The sequence below is a fragment of the Saimiri boliviensis genome, chromosome 7, assembly GCF_048565385.1.
Source record: "Saimiri boliviensis isolate mSaiBol1 chromosome 7, mSaiBol1.pri, whole genome shotgun sequence".
NCBI lineage: Eukaryota > Metazoa > Chordata > Mammalia > Primates > Cebidae > Saimiri > Saimiri boliviensis.
The window spans coordinates 109692633-109712870 of NC_133455.1; the positions used below are offsets into that span (position 1 = coordinate 109692633).

Below are 20238 nucleotides of genomic sequence, written 5' to 3' on the forward strand. Positions count from 1 at the left end.
ACTATTTTTTTTTTTTTTTTTTTTTTTTTTTTTTTGAGACGGAGTTTCACTCTTGTTACCCAGGCTGGAGTGCAATGGCGCGATCTCGGCTCACCGCAACCTCCGCCTCCTGGGTTCAGGCAATTCTCCTGCCTCAGCCTCCTGAGTAGCTGGGATTACAGGCACGCGCCACCATGCCCAGCTAATTTTTTGTATTTTTAGTAGAGACGGGGTTTCACCATGTTGACCAGGATGGTCTCGATCCCTTGACCTCGTGATCCACCCGCCTCGGCCTCCCAAAGTGCTGGGATTACAGGCTTGAGCCACCGCGCCTGGCCCGAAAAAAACTATTTTTAATAATTATATAAAACCTTACTACTGTTGGAGAAATCCAAATTAAAATGATGACAACAAAGCAATATCTTTAATGTTAAAAAAAAAAGACTTTAAACCCCCAATTACGTACCCAGTTAAACAGTAGAATCTAGTGTAGGTTGCTCCTATGTAGTCCCCCCATCTAAAACCATAAGAGTTACAGTCCTCCCTCAACCTTTCTTCATACTGGGACACCTTGAGACAACGGAGATAAAGCTTCCTAAAAAGTTTATTTGCAAATTATGAGTTTGTGTAGGATCAGAGTTTTTCAACATCCTCACTGTAGACATTTTGGGAAGGACAGTTCTTTGTTGCTAAGTCTGTCCTGTGCATTGTACAATGTTTAGCTGCCTCCCTGACCTCTACCCCTAGGTACCAGTAGCATCCTCTCACCCCAATCCATTTACGCCAACCAAAAATGTCCTCACATATTGCCAAATTGCCCATAGGAGACAAATTTATGCCTAGTTCAGAGCCAGTGATATAAGCATGCATGAACTTTTTTTTTTTTTTTTTACTTATGCAAGTATGGTTATCAAAATAGAAAAAAAAGTTACCAATTTCAAAGCTTCCATCAATTAAACCAGCATGAGAAGAGGATATTTCAAATCTCCTTTCTATTTGAGTAATGGAAATTTTCATAATGATTCCACCTAGTGTTTTGGCAATATAACTGAATGACAGGGCTGCCAAGAACATCTAAAAACAGTAGAAGAAAAAAGGGAAATTGGTTAATTTTAAAACTCTATAATGTTTATAGGTACATGAAATTAAAAGAGTTTTTCTTCTTTACTTGACAACATCATTTTGATCATAAAAAGCATACCATTTTTCCCTATACAAGTTGAAATTTCTCAGCCCTGTAGTATTATTATCGGTCACTACTTAAGCATGATTTTCTACTTGGTTACATTAGTTAGAGGAGTGTAGTTAAGGTTGTTATTTTAAAACTAATGTCATTAACTGATTTACAGGAAGCTAGACACTGTTCTCAGATGACCATGATGGTGAGTTATTCTTTTATTTCCACATGAATAGCATAGGCTTACTGTGAGGGGAATGGCAGGCAGTACATTCTCAAAGATAGCATTTCCAGGAAGCCAGCTAAGAAATGGAACTTTGTGAAGGTATAGAGGAATTTTATGACCAACACAAGTAACCGTATCAGTGTGATATAGTGGTTGTCGATGTTTTAATTCCCAATTTCATTAAAAAAATTTATTGATTCATCCTTCTTCTTAAAGCTCACATCTACATCCATAAGCAATTCCTTTGGCTCTACTATTATTATCCACTTTTAAACTGCATGTTTGTGTTCATCCCAAATTCATATATTAAAACCCAATTTCTAGTGTGATGATAATTGGAGATGGAGCCTTTTAGGGGTACTCGGTCATGAGAGTAGAGTTCTCATGATGAATTCATACCCCAATAATAAGAGAAATGAGAGATTCTCACCCTCTCTCTCTCTGCTCAAGAACTGGTATCTGTCTTGCCTGTATCCAAGTAGCCACAGGAATAGAGAAGCAGGTTGGGCTTATCCCTCAGAACACAGACAATTAAATGTGCATCACAATGCATATATGAGAAAAGAAGAAAGATCTAAAATCAATATTTAAGTTTCTACTTTAGGAAACTTGAAAAAGAACAGCAAATGAAACTCAAAGCAAGAAGAAAGTTAATAATAAAAATTGAAACACAAGCCAATGACTTTTAAAAACAAGAATTTAATAGAAAATATATATATAACCAAAGACTGATTCTTTAAAAAGATCATAAAATTGATAGGCCTCTAACCAGGCTAACCAAGGAAAAAAAAAGAGAGAGAATAGTAATTACTAATATCTGAAATAACAGAGGGTGTACCACTACAGATCCCACAGACATTAAAAGGATAATAATGAAATACTATGAACAAAACTATAATTGCAATTATAATAACCTATACTAAATTGACCAATTCTTCAAAATAAACCATCTACTCAAAGTCTTACAAGAAAAAATTAATGAAGGGACCTCTATCTGTTTAAGAAATTAAATTGTCAAGTAATAACCTTCCAAAACAGAAAAAATGAGGCCCAGCTAGTTTTACTGGTGAATTCTACCAAACATTTAAGAAAGATGTTATACCAATTCTATACAACCTTCTTCACAGGATGAAAGCATTGCAAATACTTTCTATCTTATTTCATGAGGCCAGCATTACCCTGATACTAAAATTAAAGACATTACAATAGCAAAAATTGTAGACAAATATCACTCATAAACATAGATGTAAAAATTCTCAGAAACAGGACCCCTTCCTGATACCTTACACCAAAATTAACTCCAGATGGATTAAAGACTTAAACATCAGACCTAACACCATAAAAACCCTAGAAGAAAATCTAGGCAAAACCATTCAGGACATAGGTGTAGGCAAGGACTTCATGACCAAAATGCCAAAAGCAATGGCAACAAAAGCCAAAATAGACAAATGGGACCTAATCAAACTCCACAGCTTCTGCACGGCAAAAGAAACAGTCAGTACAGTGAATCGGCAACCAACAGAATGGGAAAAAATTTTTGCAGTCTACCCATCTGACAAGGGGCTGATATCCAGAATTTACAAAGAACTAAAACAGATCTACAAGAAAAAAACAAACAAGCCCATTCAAAAATGGGTGAAGGATATGAACAGATACTTTACAAAAGAAGACATACAGGAGGCCAACAAACATATGAAAAAATGCTCATCATCACTGGTCATCAGAGAAATGCAAATCAAAACTACATTGAGATACCATCTCACACCAGTTAGAATGGCGATCATTAAAAAATCGGGAAACAACAGATGCTGGAGAGGATGTGGAGAAATAGGAACACTTTTACACTGTTGGTGGGAATGTAAATTAATTCAACCATTGTGGAAGACAGTGTGGCGATTCCTCAAGGACCTAAAAATAGAAATCCCATTTGACCCAGCAATCCCATTACTGGGTATATATCCAAAGGATTATAAATCATTCTACTACAAGGACACGTGCACACGAATGTTCATTGCAGCACTGTTTACAATAGCAAAGACCTGGAACCAACCCAAATGCCCAACGATGATAGACTGGATAGGGAAAATGTGGTACATATACACCATGGAATATTATGCAGCCATCAAAAATGACAAGTTCACGTCCTTTGTAGGGACATGGATGAACCTGGAAATCATCATTCTCAGCAAACTGACACAAGAGCAGAAAATCAAACACTGCATATTCTCACTCATAGGCGGGTGTTGAACAATGAGAACACATGGACACAGGGAGGGGAGCACTACACACTGGGGTCCGTTGGGGGGAAATGGGGGAGGGACGAGGGGGTGGGGAGGTGGGAAGAGATAGCATGGGGAGAAATGACAGATACAGGCAAGGGGACGGAAGGCAGAAAACCACACTGCCATGTGTGTACCTACGCAACAATCTTGCATGTTCTTCACATGTACCCCAAAACCTAAAATGCAATTAAAAAAAATTACACAGCCACACACACACAAAAAAACAAATATTAGTAAAAAAAAATCCAATAATACACAAAACATGAAAAGAATTAAATACTATGATCAAATGGGATTTATTTCAGGTATGCATGGCTGGTTCAACATATGAAAATCAATTTATATAATCCATCACATAAACCTAATTTGAAAATAAGATATCATTTGTAATAGTGATACATTTTGGCTGTGTCTCCACTCAAGCCTCATCTTAAATTGGAGCTCCCATAATCCCCATGTGTCATGGAAGGGACCCAGTGAGAGCTAATTGTATCATGGGGATAGGTTGTTCCTATGCTGTTCTTATGATAGTGAATAAGTCTCACAAGATCTGATGGTTTTATACAGTGAGTTGTCCTGCACATATTCTTTTGCTGCCACCATGTAAGATGTACCTTTGCTCCTCCTTAGCCTTTCGCCATGATTGTGGGGCCTCCCCAGCCATTTGAATTTGTGAGTCTCTTAAACCTTTTTTTATTTATTCATTGCGTAGTCTTCAGTATTTCTTCATAGCAGCATGAGAACAAAATAATACAGTAAATTGGTACTGAGGTAGTGGGGTGTTGCTATAAGATACCTGATAATGTGGAAGCAGCTTTGGAACTGGGTAATGGGCACAGTTGGAACAGTTTGGAGGACTCAGAAGACAGGAAGATGTGAGGCAGTTTGGAACTTCCTAGAGACTTGTTGAATGGCTTTCATCAAAACACTGATACGGATATGGATAATAAAGTCCAAGCTGAAGTGGTCTCAGATAAAGTTGAGAAACTTGTTGGGAACTAGAGCAAAGGTGATTCTTGTTATGCTATAGCAAAGAGACTGGCAGAATTTTGCCCCTGCCCTAGAGATCTGTGAAATTTTGAACTTAAGAGAGATGATTTAGGGTATCTGCTGGAAGACATTTCTAAGCAGCAAAGTGTTCAAGAGGAAGCAGAGCATAAAAGTGTAAAAAATTTGCAGCCTGGCAATGCAATAGGAAAGAAAACCCCATTTTCTGGGGAGAAATTTGCATAAGTAATTAGGAGACAAATGGTAATTGCCAGGACCATGGGGAAAATGTCTCCAGGGCATGTCAAAGACCTTTGCTTTGGTCATGCCCATCACAGGTCTGGAGGCCTAGAAGGGAAAAATGATTTCTTGGGCCTGGTCCATGGCCCCTCTGCTGTATGCAGTCTTGTGACTTGGTGCCCTGCATTCTAGCCACTCCAGCCATGGCTAAAAGGGGCCAAGGTACAGCTTGGACAGTGGATTCAGAGGGTAAAAGCTCCACGTCTTGGCAGCTTCCGCATGATGTTGAGCGTACAGGTGCACAGAAGACAAGAACTGACGTTTGGGAACCTCCACCTAGATTTCATAGGATACGGAAACACTTGGATGTCCAGGAAGAGCTGTGCTTCAAGGGCAGAGCCCTCATGGAGAACTTTTGCTTTTCCAGTCAGAAGGGAAGTATGGGGTGAAAACCCCAACAAAGTGTCTCCACTGGAGCACCGCCTAGTGGAGCTGTAAGAGGGCCACCATCCTCCAGACCCCAGAATGGTAGATCCACTGACACTGTGAATAGCACTATACACATGAAGAAACCACAGACACCTAATGCCAGCTCATGAAAGCAGCCAGGATGAGCGCTGTACCCTATAAAGCCGTAGGGATGGAGCTGCCCAAGACTGAGGGACCCACCTCTTGCATCAGTCATTCAGTTTATATACACTGGGCACTGATGTTTGACACAGAGAAGAATGAATCAAACACCTATGTTTTTGTGGAGCTTAATTTATGGTACAGAGAGACAGATGATAAATATATACAATATATATTATATATACTATACACATAATTTATTTATCATCTATCGCTCTATACCATAAAGTATATATATACACATGCACACACACAATTTGTGTTTATATAATAGTTTATATACTATATTATATATACTATATATACTATATATTCATGTATACATAGTAAACATGTATGTGTACAGATATACATATATAAACTATGTAAGTACATGCATACATAGTAAAGATATATGTATATATGTGTTTATATGTATATATGTATATGCATAGATTTATAATATCAAACTATATATGTGTATATATATGGCAAACATGTATAAAATTTATATGTGTATATATGGCAAACATATGTATAAAATTTTTATGTGTATTATTCATATACATGGAGAATATATATATGTAATGTTATATATAATATAACCTTAGGTAGAGCAATGACCCCTAAAGACATCCAGGTCCTAATCTCCAGAACTTGTGAATACGTTAGATAACATGGCAAGGGGTATTAAAATTGTACATGGAATTAAGGTTGCTAAACAGATGACCTTAAAGTAAAGAGATTGACTTGACTTGGTCTAGTGAATTCAGTGTAATCACGAGGCTACTGTAAACGTGAAAGAAGGGAGTAGAAGAGTCAGTGTTCATGTGATCACTAGCTTTGAACACGGAAAATGTCCATCAGCCAAGGAATTCAGATAGTCTCCAGAAACTGGAGAAGGCAAAGAAATGTATTGTCCCTAGAATTTCCAGAAAAAAGAAATGGTCTTGCCAACATCTGAGTTTAGTTCACTGACATTTATTTCTGATTTCTGGATTTCAGATCTCTAAGATAATAAATTTGTTGTTTTAAACCATTAAGCACACATGTGCACAAACACACACTTCTACACAAGTGTGTTTTGGAGTGTCAGTGTTAACTGGTGATAAATACTATAAACATCAAACTGGTTAAAGAGTTATGGATAGGAAATGTTATTTTATGTGGTGTTCAGGAATGAATTTTATATGTGGTGTTTTATATGTGGTATTCAGGAATTATTTTATATGTGGTGTTCAGGAATGAAAAAAAATTCCCCATTAGAAGTGTGCTTGGCATATTTGAGGAATAGCAAAAAGGCTGCTATGGCTGAAGAGAAAAGACCCAGAATAAAACCTGTGGGATTGGATCTTTGTGGTGGTTACACATGTGGAGTGATTATTCCAGAAAGGGAGTGAAAATGAAGGCAGAAAGGGGAAACTTTTTCTTTTGCTCTGTTTTTTTTTTTTGTTTTGTTTTGTTTTTTAATAATAATGCATTACTTTTGTGTTGTTAAAGACTTTTCATTACAATATAGAGGTACAGGTAGTTTGAAGAAGAGAAAAGACAAGTGTAATGATGAAGTATATACTGGCAGATTGCATGTAACCTAGCTGGTTCAATACAAAAAATTGAGGGAAAGAGGTAGAAAATAATCAAAGTATGTGATTTTATTTAAATGGGTTCATTATCTAGTTATGCTTTTATACATTTCCATCTACTGAGTGTGTATATGCAAGTCAATAGCAACATGTGTATTAGTGTGTGCACATGCACATACGCCAATACCATTGTTGTTTGATACTGAATAATATGAAATAAGGTACATCATTAAATAGGCTGTACCTCTTAAGGGTACTAATAGTACAAAATTCCACAGTTGCTTTAGCAAAATGAATCAGAGTTGAGAGCATGGAATTTGGAATCAGACTGCCTGAGTTCAAGCCTTGGCTCCATCATTTACCAGCTGTGAGAACTAAGGGAGTCATTTGCCCTTTCTATACCTAGGGTTTTTTTAATCTGCAAAAGGGAGATAATAGCATCTGGTTGATGGTACTGTGGTAAGGAAGAAAATCTATTAATGCAAACAAAACACTAGAGCAACATCTCATAGGTAATAAGTGCTCAACAAATGTTAGCCACTAGTATTGTTTCTCTCACCTTCTCTTTTTGTGTTGTTGAATTAGATCTATTTTACCATTAAATTTTAATTATCTCTGTATGTGCAGATACTCCTAATTCACAAGATTTCAAAATTCTTAAGAATTTTAGTAATTATTTTTACTGAAATGGTACTTTGTTGATAGTTTGATGTCCCAAACTTCATAAAAAGTTAAAATAATAATTATTTAAAAATTTTGTCCAATTATGTTTTTGTTCCTCACGAATACAAAGTAGGCATAGAAATGCAACTAAATTCAACTGCCAACATACGTCTTTTACAGAATTGTTGTAATGGGATTGTTGAGGTTAATATTCTTTCAATATTAACAATTTAAGTTAGCGAAAAGATTCTTTTAAACATCACTTGTAGACATGATTTATCAGTTTAGCAATGTTTTTGAAATTGTGATGTCAATCTTATTCCAGTATTTTCCCCTAGCCCTGTCTTTTTTATTGGACTGCAAGTAATGTACCTTACATACACTGCTAACTTCCTAACTCCTAGCTTCTATTCCAAATATGCTTTAAGAGATTACTCTGGAAATCTTATTTCTTCCACCACTTTGTCACTCTGCTATGCACATGAAGTTAAAATCACTGTAACACTCAGTATTTAAAAGTAAAAATAATTTAAGATCATTATATTACCCTTAGACAAATAGAAGGTAATTCATTTTCATTAGGCAATACTTTTTCCTAATGATGCAATTCTGTTGAAATATTGTTCAAATATTTCATCATGATAGACTTCATCAGAAATCTCAGAAAATAAACAAATTTCATATTCCCTGGACAAAGTTAAAAAGAACCTTGTTTAACATTATTGCAAGTGAATCCTGTGTAATGAAATAAATACTTGGGATCCAATTCACTATGCCAAAAGAAACAAAATTAAGCTGAGTCACCAACAGCGGATTTTTCTTTTCTTCCTAAGCAGATAGCTACAAATGAAAGATTAAATATCTCCAGGAGGAGCCACTCTATGCTCACTTTATCTTGCATAGAGTGTCAGTTTACTAAGTTCAAGATGAATACATAGTTGACTATTTACCTATCTCCTCTTTTTTCTCTGGCAGCCTGTGGATTCAGAATTGTGACCATACCCTCTCTCGTTCCCTTCAACTTGTTTTTCCCCTTTAAATATTGAAGCCTTAAAAATCATCTTTTTTTACTATTTGCTGTTTTCTTTCTCTCTTCCTCCTCCCATTTTTTTATTCACAGGACATGTGATTTCACAACCTGCTAAAAATGAGCTTTCCTAATAATGTGGAATCTATTGGTCTAGGAATAAATCATCATAGAGAAATCAGAGAGATCAGAGATCATCATGAGAGAACAGACAAAATTTAAGACCAGGGAGTAATTTTCTTCTAAAATGCTTTTAAAAAAAGATTTTAAAAGGAAGAGACAGGGGAGTTGTGAAAGGAAAATAAAAACCTGAGACCCCAATTCACTATGCCAAAAGAAGCAAAATTAAGCTAAAAGCTGAGTTTTGCAAAATGCTGCCTTTCCTTTTGTTCCTAAGCACACAGCTACAGATAAAAGGTTAAATATTTCCACAGGTAGCTAGTCTACATTCACCTTATCTTGTGTAAAGTGCCGATTTACTGACCACAAGACAAACAAATAATTGACCATTTCCTTACCTAGTGGTTTTTCTCTTGCAACATGTGGATTCAGTAGTGTGACCATATATTCCCACTTTCTTCTCCAGCCTGCTTTTCTCCGTTAACTATTTAAGCCCTCAAAATATCACCTTTGGAGAAAGGCCCAGGCCTTTCTCCTGGGTATATCCTTAACTTGGGTAAGGTAAACTTCTAAACTGATTGAGACCTATCTCAGGTACATTTTGGTTTACAATCCAATCTCTGTGGCCCTATTCAACTGGATAGGACTACCAATGTGAGCAAATTAAATATATATGTATTGCTAAAAGATGACTGGGATCAATTTCTTTATTTCCTCAAAGACTTGCCTGTGGGGATTAAAAGGCTTTGACATGGGTTCCAGGGTTGTCAATTCACAACAGAGGTGACTACAGTTAAATATCTCAAGTCTACTGAGTCTTGGTTTCTTCATTTAGCACTGTGCTTAGCAATACTTTCCCCCGTTTATGAAAATGCCAATATCATTTAATGCCTCATAATTTTGTGACAAAAACAAAAGGCAGAATTATTACTTTTACCAATTTTCAAAGGAAAAAATAAATACTTTGTAAATCATCAATTAGACCTTTGAATTAGATCCTTTGACTATTACAGATCTCTTTTCCATCAGTCTCTATTACATAATTTATCAGAAGTCGTAACAACGCTGCTCTTTAACAAAAGAATATTTAATTAGATTAAGATTGTAACGTGATTCACAGGACATTAATCTTCTAGATTTATAAGTTGATTCTAAGAAAACTTTTAGATGTTATTTATTACACTTTTTTTATTTTAATAACCCTTATAAGTATCTCTTGATCTATCAAGAACCAAAAGGAAGATATAAAAATATTTCTAAATGTTACATTAATAAACTCTTGCCTTCCCTCTAAGATCTAGAAGACAACAATAATGCTCACTGTCACCACTGTTATTTAACATAGTAGTAGAAGTCCTAGGTAGAGTGATTAGGCAAGAGAAATAAGAAAGGGGCATCCGAACTGGAAAAGAAGAATTCAAATTATCTTGTTTGCAGATGATATGATCTTATATTTGGAAAATTCTAAAGATTCCACAAAACTATTAGAACTGATAAATTCAATAAAGTTGCAGGATACAAATTCAACATACAACTCTGTAGCATTTCTATATGTCAATAGTGAACAATGTGACAAAGAAATCAAAAAAGTAATCCCATTTACAATAGCCACACATAAAATTAAATACCTAGAAATTAATTTAACCAAAGAAGGGAAAGATCTCTATAATAAAAACTATAAAACCCTCATGAAAGAAATTGATGAAGACATCACAAAATGGGCAAATATTTCATGTTTATGGTTTGGAAGAATCAATATTTTTCAAATGTCCATATTATCCAAAGCCATCTATAAATCTAATGTAAACCCTATCAAAATACCAATGACTTTCTTCACAGAAATAGAAAAATCAATCTAAAATGTATATGGAACCATAAAAGACACAGAATAGCCAAAGGTGTCCTAAGCAAAAAGAAAAAAATGGAGGAATCACATTATCTGACTTTGAATTATACTACAGAGTTATAGTAAACAAAACAACATGGTACTGGCATAAAAACAGACACATAGACCAATGGATTAGAATAGACAACCAGAAACAAATCCACACACCTACAATGAATTCATTTTTGACCAAAGTGCCAAGAACATTCAATGGGGGAAAAGACAGCCTCTTCAATGAATGGTGCTAGGATGAAACTGGACACCTATTTCTAGCCATATTAAAAAAACCAATCAAAATGAATTAAAGACTTAAATCTAAAGACCTTAAACCATAAATTACCTCAAGAAAATATTGGGAAAATTCTCCAGAACATTGGTCTGGGCAAAAATTTCTTGAGCAATTTTCTTACCCTAGAAACACAGGAACCCAAAGAAAAATGGACAAATGGGATCACATCTTGTTAAAAAGTTTCTGCACAGAAAAGGATACAATCAAAAAAGTGAAGAGACACCCCATTGAGTAGGAGAAAATATTTGCAAACTACCCATCTGTCAAAGAATTAATAACCAGAATATCTAAGGAGCTCAAACAACTTTAGAGGAGAAAATCTAATAATCCCATCAAAAGGTGGGCAACATATTTGAATATACATGTCTCAAAAGAAGACATACAAATAGCACACAGACATAGGAAGAGGTGCTCAACATCATCGATCATCAGAGAAATGCAAGTCAATACTACAATGAGATACTATCTCACCCCAACTAAATGGCTTTTATCCAAAAGACAGGTAATAACAAATGCTGCTGAGAATGTTTGGAGTAAAGGGAATTCCTTGTACACTATTGGTGGGAATAAAAATTAGTACAGCTACTGTGAAGAACAGTTTGGAGGTTCCTCAAGAAACTAAAAATTGAGCTACCACGTGATCCAGCAATCCCACTGCTGGGTATATACCCAAAAGAAAGCGATTCAGTACATCTAAAAGTTATCCATACTCCCCTGTTTGTTGCAGCACTGCTTACAATATTTAAGATTTGGAAGCAGCCTAAGTGTCTGTCAACAGATAAACGTGTAAAAAAAAATGTGTACTATTCAGCTATAAAAAGAACGAGACCCAGTCAATTGCAACAAAATAATCGAACTGGAGATTATTATGTTAACTGAAATAAGCCAAGCACAGAAAGACAAACATTGCATGTTCTCATTTATTTATGGGATCTAAACAGCAAAGCAACTGAATTCATGGACATAGAGAGTAGAAGGATGGTTACCAGAGGCTGAAAAGGGTGGTGGGGAGTGTAGGGGTGGGGAGACGGGGATGGTTAATGGGTAAAAAAAATCGTTAAAAAAATGAGTAAGACTTACTATTTGATAGCACAACAGGGTGACTACAGTCAATTACTTAATTCTACCGTCTAAAATAATGTAAAGAGTGTAATTGAATGGTTTGCAACTCAATGAAAAAATGCTCGAAGGAATGGATGCCCCATTCTTCATTATTTGCTTATTTCACATTGCATGCCTGTACCAAAACATCTCACCCCCATAAACATATACACCTACTACATGTCCACAAAAAAATAAAAAATATACATATTTTTATACATCAAAAATTTATACCAAAGAAATACCTTAATCAGATTAAAAACTGATTTAAATCAATGTAAGCATTGTCAATATTTTAATGTGTGCTTCAATGTAAAAATTGTAATATGAGATATAATGTTCTCTTTGACAATTAGTGGTCTTTTTATACATTAAAATTTTCCATTAAATTTCCCATTATTTTAGTTTCAAAATATAAAACCCATTCTACCTTGAATCCATTGCAGCATCTTGTTTTCTTTTTCTCTGAAGATTCTGACTCTGCTGTCTTATTCAAATATTGATGTTGGTCCATGATTAAACTACAGATACCACGTGAATGTTTTTTAATTGTTGTTGATGCTTGGTTTGAAATGATCACCTGTTAAAAAAGAAAGTGCATAATTTATTTTACTTTAATCATATGAAATTAAAAAATAAGAAAAGCCATGAGCTCAATATCAATCAATCAATCATTCTCTAATATTCATTCAGGGTGTGTTATTTTCTGACCACAGGGCTAGGTCAACGCTGGACACAGAGGAAAGACAGACACAAACTCCACCAAAAGAGATTATAACTTACTTAGAAAAATAATTTTTTACTGACAAATTTGAAACAAGTAAATATGATAATATAAAACCACACACTAGATTGTATGAACAAAAATTTAAAATTATAGAAATTAAAATTGTTATATTTTCTATACATCCAGATTATAAGATTTATAAAAGCAAATTTATGTTTACATTATCCTTATAAGTTTATAAAGTGCCAAATGACTTGCACATAGTGGATACTCAAAATGGGTGGAAAAATAATGTAAGTAATAATAATTAGGATAGCCTCAGACAGTTTTATAGAGGAGATACCTATGGAACCAGGCTCAAAAAGCAGATACAGTTTAAATTTGTTTAAAAGAACAAAATGAATTCAAAGTATCTCTCAGAGAGACTCTGGACATGCTTGACCTTACCATCATCATGATCATACTGTTTATTGGGTTTATTCATTTATTTTTTAAGAGAAAATACATGCATGTAATTGAAAATGCAAAAAAAGCAAAAAAAGCAAATATTCTTCTCATAACCTTTGTCCCCTTTTCCAGAAATCTGATATGCATTTTAATTAAATACACAATATTTTGCCTTTTAATAGAAATGTGAGCATACCATTACCACTGTACTCTACCTTTTTACCTTCTGTATATGTTTTATATTAATAAAATCCTTCTCATTTTCCTTATGGTAGCAGGGTATTCTGTTGTTCATAATATATGTAACTAGCTCCATATTGATAACTATTTAACTTATATCTAATTATTTGATATTAGACAATGTTCTTAATATGTTATATGTGATGTTACTTATGTGTGGTCATATCTCTAGGATAAATTCCTACAAGTGGAGTTTTGAAGTCAAAGCACAAGAGAAATCATAGGTTTGAGAGTTACTAAACTCCTATTTTAAAGACTAGTAAAATGAGTCAACTTTTACTTCAGTTGACTCTTTTATATAGAATCGTGGATTACTCATGGAGGTTTAGAGATGTATTATTGTTTATACATATGTGCATAACACATTTATATATCTAAAGTATCTATATAAACAGACACATAACATAGATATAGGTATATGTTATGTATGTAGCATGCATACATAGATATATGCTATGTAGATATAACAGAGCTATGTAGATATATGCTATGAAGCTGCTTAAATATACCTTAGATATGTAAATATCTAAAGTATCTACATAAGTATCTGATTTATAATAGGATACTGACTATACAATACGTCTGATGTAGGTTATATGTATAGTTGATTCTCACTTTTTGCAATAATTATGTTCCATAAAGTTGCTGGGAACATTGAATTTGCAAATATGAATCATTGTTCCTAAAGGAGATAAATAGTTAGGTGACTGTGTGCCTTTGGTCACAACATTTTCATCAATGGATCAATACATAACTTAATACATAATGTTTTATATATGTTTCTGTTTAAAGTACTTTGGTATTTACTGTTGATTCATTAACACTGAAGAGTGGTCAATAGCCCTGTAGTTCATGCCAGAAGTAAACTTACACAGCATATATATATATACACACACATACATATATATATATATATATATATATATATATATATATATATATATATCTTCTGTCAGGCACTCTTGGAGGCAGGAACATGGGACAACACTTCACTTTGTTCCACCTCAGCTGGAAACATAGCAACTCAAAATTTTCACCACTCTGTCCATGCGTGCCAATGACCATAAAAGCCTAGGAGTATTAATTTTGGTCTCATAAATAAATTTTAGTGTTTAGATAAATTTTCTAATATAGAATCTTTGAATAATAAATATCTATTTGATGTTTTATGCATTAATTTGCTCAACAAGAATGTACAAAAATCATGAATATATGTCCTGTATATTTAGGGGATAATGCATGAATATGGTAATAATAAATATCTGAAGATACTATCACTTATGTATATGTGAGTGTATATAAATATATTTCATGAATGCTGAAACTCATACATATGTAACTCTAAGAGAAGTTCAATTGTGTTTTGTAGGTGAGGGGAAAAAAATTAACAGTTTGGTGGACTCAAGGTAATAAGCAGCCCCTTAATAAATTCATACCACTTTTTTCATGACTATCTCTTGCTGTTTCTTTCTTCATAATTTACAAGTTAGAAAATATTTATTTATGTTATACTTTACGTTTTGGGGTACATGTGTAGAACATGCAGGTTTGTTATATAGGTATAAAAGTGCCATGGTGGTTGGCTGCTTCCATAACCCATCATTTACATGAGGTATTTCTCCTAATAATGTCCCTCCCCTAGTCCCCCATCCTCTGACAGGCACCAGTGTGTGATAATCCCCTCCCGTGTCCATGTGTCCTCATTGTTCAACACCCACTTATGAGTGAGAACATGCAGTGTTTGGTTTTCTGTTCTTGTATTAGTTTGCTGAGAGTGATGGTTAACAGCTTCATCCATGTCCCTGAAAAGCACACGAACTCATTTTTTATGGCTGCATAGTATTCCATGGTGTATATGTGCCACATTTTCTTTATTTAGTCTATCACTTATGGGCATTTGGATTGGTTCTACTCTTTGTTATTGTGAAGAGTGCTACAATAAACACATGTGTGCATATGTCCTTACAGTAAAATAATTTATAATCCTTTGGGTATATACCCAGTAATGGGATTTCTGGGTCAAATGGTAGTTCTAGATCCTTGAGGAATTGCCACAGTGTCTTCCACAATGGTTGAACTATAATTTACACTCCCACCAACAGCGTAAAAGCTTTCCTATTTCTCCATCTCCTCTCCAGCATTTGTTGTCTCCAGATTTTTTAATGATCACCATTCCAACTGCCATGAGATGGTATCTCAATATGGTTTTGATTTGCATTTCTCTAATGACCAGTGATGATGAGCACTTTTTACTATGTTTGTTGGCTGCATAAATGTCTTCTTTTGAAAAGTGTCTTTTCATATCCTTCATCCACTTTTTGATGGGGTTGTTTGTTTTTTCCTGTATATTTGTCTAAGTTCTTTGTAGATTCTGGATACTAGCCCTTTGCCAGATGGATAGATCACAAAATTTTTCCTCCACTCTTTAAATTGCCTGTTAACTTTGATAATTGTTTCTTTTGCTGAAGCTCTTAAGTTTAATTAGATTACATTTGTCTATTTTGGCTTTTGTTGCCATTGTTTTTGGTGTTTTAGTCATAAAGTCTTTGCCCATGCTGATGTCCTAAATGGTATTGCCCATTCAGGCATAATGGTAAATGGATCAATGCAATAAGAAGAGCTAACTATCCTAAATATATATGCACCCAATACAGAAGCACCCAGATACATAAAGCAAGTTCTTTTTTTTTTTTTTTTTTTTTTTTTTTTTTTTTTTTTTTTGAGACGGAGTTTCCCTCTTGTTGCCCAGGCTGGAGTGCAATGGCGCGATCTCGGCTCACCGCAACCTCCGCCTCCTGGGTTCAGGCAATTCTCCTGCCTCAGCCTCCTGAGTAGCTGGGATTACAGGCACGCGCCACCATGCCCAGCTAATTTTTTTGTATTTTTAGTAGAGACGGGGTTTCATCATGTTGACCGGGATGATCTCGATCTCTTGACCTCGTGATCCACCCGCCTCGGCCTCCCAAAGTGCAGGGATTACAGGCTTGAGCCACCGCGCCCGGCCATGCAAGTTCTTAACAACCTACAAAGAGACTAAAACTCCCACAAAATAATAGTGGGAGACTTTAACACCCCACTGTCAACATTAGACAGATCAAGGAGACAGAAAATTAACAGGGAAATCCAGGACTTGAACTCAGATCTAAACCAAGTGAACCTAATAGACAGCTACAGAACTCTCCACCCCAAATATACAGAATATACATTCTTCTTAGAACCACATCACACCTATTCTAAAATTGACCACATAATTGGAAGTAAATCACTCCTCAGCAAATGCAAAATAATGGAAATCAGAACAGTCTCTCAGACCACAGTGCAATCAAATTAGAATCAGAATTAAGAAACTCAATCAAAACCACACAATAACATGGAAAATGAACAACCTACTTCTTAATGACTACTGGGTAAATAACAGAATTAAGGAAGGAATTAAGTTTTTTGAAACTAATGAGAACAAAGACACACATACCAGAATCTCCGGGACACATTTAAAGCAGTGTCTAGAGGGAAATTTACAGCACTAAATGACCACATGAGAAGCGAGGAAAGATTAAAAAAAAATCGACACCCTAATGTCATGATTAAAAGAACTAGAGGAGCAATATCAAACAAATTCAAAAGCTAGCAGAAATAACTAAGATCAGAGCAGAACTGAAGGAGATAGAGATACAAAAACAAACAAAACAAACAAACAAACAAAAAAAAAACCCTTGAAAAAAAAAAATGAATCCAGGAGGTGGTTTTTTGAAAGATCAACAAAATAATAGACCTGCTAGCCAGACTAATAAAAAAACAAAAAAGAGAAGAATCAAATAGATGCAGTAAAGAATGATAAAGGGGATATCACCATCAATTCTATAGAAATACAAACTACCATCAGAGATTACTACAAACACCTCTATGTACATACACCAGTAAATCTAGAAGAAATAGATAAATTCCTGGACACTTACACTCTCCCAGGACTAAACCAGGAAGAATTTGAATCCCTGAATAGACCAATAACAAGGTTTGAAGTTGAGTCAGCAATTCATAGCCTACCAAACAAAAAAAGTCTAGGACCAGATGGGTTCACAGCCAAATTCTACCAGACATACAAACAGGAGCTGGTACTGTTCCTTTGGAAATGATTCCAAACAATATAAAAAGAGGGAATCCTCCATAACTCATTTTGTGAGACCAACATAATCCTGATACCAACACCTGTCAGTGACACAAATAAAGAAGAAAATTTCAAGCCAATATCCCTGATGAACATCGATGTGAAAATCTTCAATAAAATACTGGCAAACTAAATCCCACAGCACATCAAAATCTTATTCATCATGATCAAGTTGGCTTCATCCCTGAGATGCAAAGATGGTTCAACATACACAAATCTATAAACGTAATCCATCACATAAACAGAACTAAAGATAAAAACCACATGATTATCTCAATAGATGGAGAGAAGGCCTTTGACCAAATTCAACAGTGCTTCATCTAAAAATTCTCAATAAACTAGGTATCGATGAAACGTATCTCAAAATAATAAAAGATATTTATGACAGACTCACAGCCAATATCATACTGAATGGGCAAAAACTGGAAGCATTCCCTTTTAAAACTGGCACAAGACAAGGGTGCCCTCTCTCACTAGTCCTATTTAACACAGTATTGGAAGTTCTAGCAAGAGCAGTCAGGCAAGAAAGGAAATAAAGGGTATTCAATTAGGAAAGGAGGAAGTCAAATTATTTCTATTTGCAGATGACATGACTGTCTATTTAGAAGACCCCATTGTCTCAGCCCAAAATATTCTTAAGGTGATAAGCAACTTCAGCAAAGTCTCAGGATACAAAAATCAATGTGCAAAAATCACAAGCATTCCTATACCCCAATAATAGACAAACAGACAGGCAAATCATTAATGAACTCCCATTCACAATAGCTACAAAGAGAATAAAATACTTAGGAATATAACTAACAAGGGACATGAAGGACCTCTTCAGGGAGAACTACAAACCACTGCTCAAGGAAATAAGAGACAACACAAACAGATGAGAAAACATTCCATGCTTATGGTTTAGAAGATTCAATATTGTGAAAATGGCCATACTGCCCAAAGTAATTTATAGACTCAATGCTATCTCCATCAAGCTACCATTGACCTTCTTTACAGAACTAGATAAAAACATCTTAAATTTCCTATGGAACTGAAAAAGAGCCCACATAGCCAAGACAATCATAAGCAAAAAGAAGAAAGCTGAACGCATTACGCTACCTGACTTCAAACTATACTACAAGGCTACAGTAATCAAAACAGCATGGTACTTGTACCAAAACAGAGATAAAGACCAATGGAACAGAAAAGAGGCTTCAGAAGTAATGCCATACATCTACAGCCATCTGATCTTTGACAAACCTGATGAAGATAGGCAATGGGCAAAAGATGCCCTATTTAATAAATGGTGTTGGAAAAACTGGCTAGCCATGTAGAGAAAGTTGAAACTGGTCCCCTTCCTTACACCTTATACCAAATTAACTTCAGATGGATTAAAGATTTAAACATAAGACCTAAAAACTGAGAAGGAAACCTAGGCAATACTGTTCAGGACATGGGCACAGGCAAGGACTTTATGACTAAAACACCAAAAGCAATAGGAACAAAAGCCAAAATAGACAGATGGGAACTAATTAAACTTAAGAGTTCTGCACAGAAAAACAAACAAACAAACAAACCACACACAATCATTAGTGTGAATCTGCAACTAACAGAATGGGAAAAACTTTTTGTAATCTACCCATCTGACAAAGGGCTAATATCCAGAATCTACAAAGAAAATAAACAAATTTACAAGAAAACAACAAACAATCCCATCAAAAAGTGGATGAAGGATATGAACAGATACTTTTCAAAAGAAGATACTTATGCAGCCAACAAACATAGGAAAAAATGCTCATCATCACTGGTCATTAGAGAAATGCAAATCAAAACCATACTGAGATACCTTCTCATGCCAGTTGGAATGGCAATTATTAAAAAATCTGGAGACAACAGATGCTGGAGAGGATGTGGAGAAATAGGAAGACTTTTACACTGTTATGGGAATGTACATTAGTTCAATTATTGTGGAAGACAGTGTGATGTTCCCTCAAGGATATAGAACTAGAAATACCATTTGACCCAGCAATCCCATTACTGGATATACATACCCAAAGGATTATAAATTGTCCTATTATAAAGACACATCTACATGTATGTTCATTGTGGCACTGTGTACAATAACAAAGACTTGGAACCAACCCAAATATCCATCAATGATAGACTGGATAAAGAAAATGTGGCACATATACACCATGGAATACTATTCAGCCATAAAAAATGATGAGTTCATGTTCTTTGCAGGGATATGGATGAAGCTGGGAACCCTCATTCTCAGCAAACTGACACAAGAACAGGAAACCAAACACCACATGTTCTCATTCAAAAGTGAGTGTTGAGCAATGAGAATACATGGACACAGGGAGGGCAATATTACACAACTGGGGCCTGTTGAGGGGGATGGGGGTTTAGGGGAGTGACAGCAGGGAGTGGGGGGAATGGGGAGGGATAACATTAGGAGAAATATCTAATGTAGGTAATGGGGAAATGTATGCAGCAAATCACCATGGCA

At 35.2% G+C, this 20238-nt stretch overlaps 1 protein-coding gene across 1 annotated transcript in view; it reads right to left on the minus strand.

Moving 5' to 3' along the window:
• Nucleotides 1-12682, minus strand: part of LOC101040380 (solute carrier organic anion transporter family member 1B3) — a 61766-nt gene extending 49084 nt beyond the window's left edge. Inside the window, exons 1-2 of the mRNA XM_039461677.2 lie at nucleotides 12599-12682; nucleotides 912-1053 (exon numbers count right to left, since the gene is read on the minus strand). Of these exons, the coding sequence (XP_039317611.1) occupies nucleotides 912-1053; nucleotides 12599-12682 (226 nt within the window). The remainder of the gene's footprint in view (nucleotides 1-911; nucleotides 1054-12598) is intronic.
• Between the last annotated feature and the right edge of the window lie 7556 nt (nucleotides 12683-20238).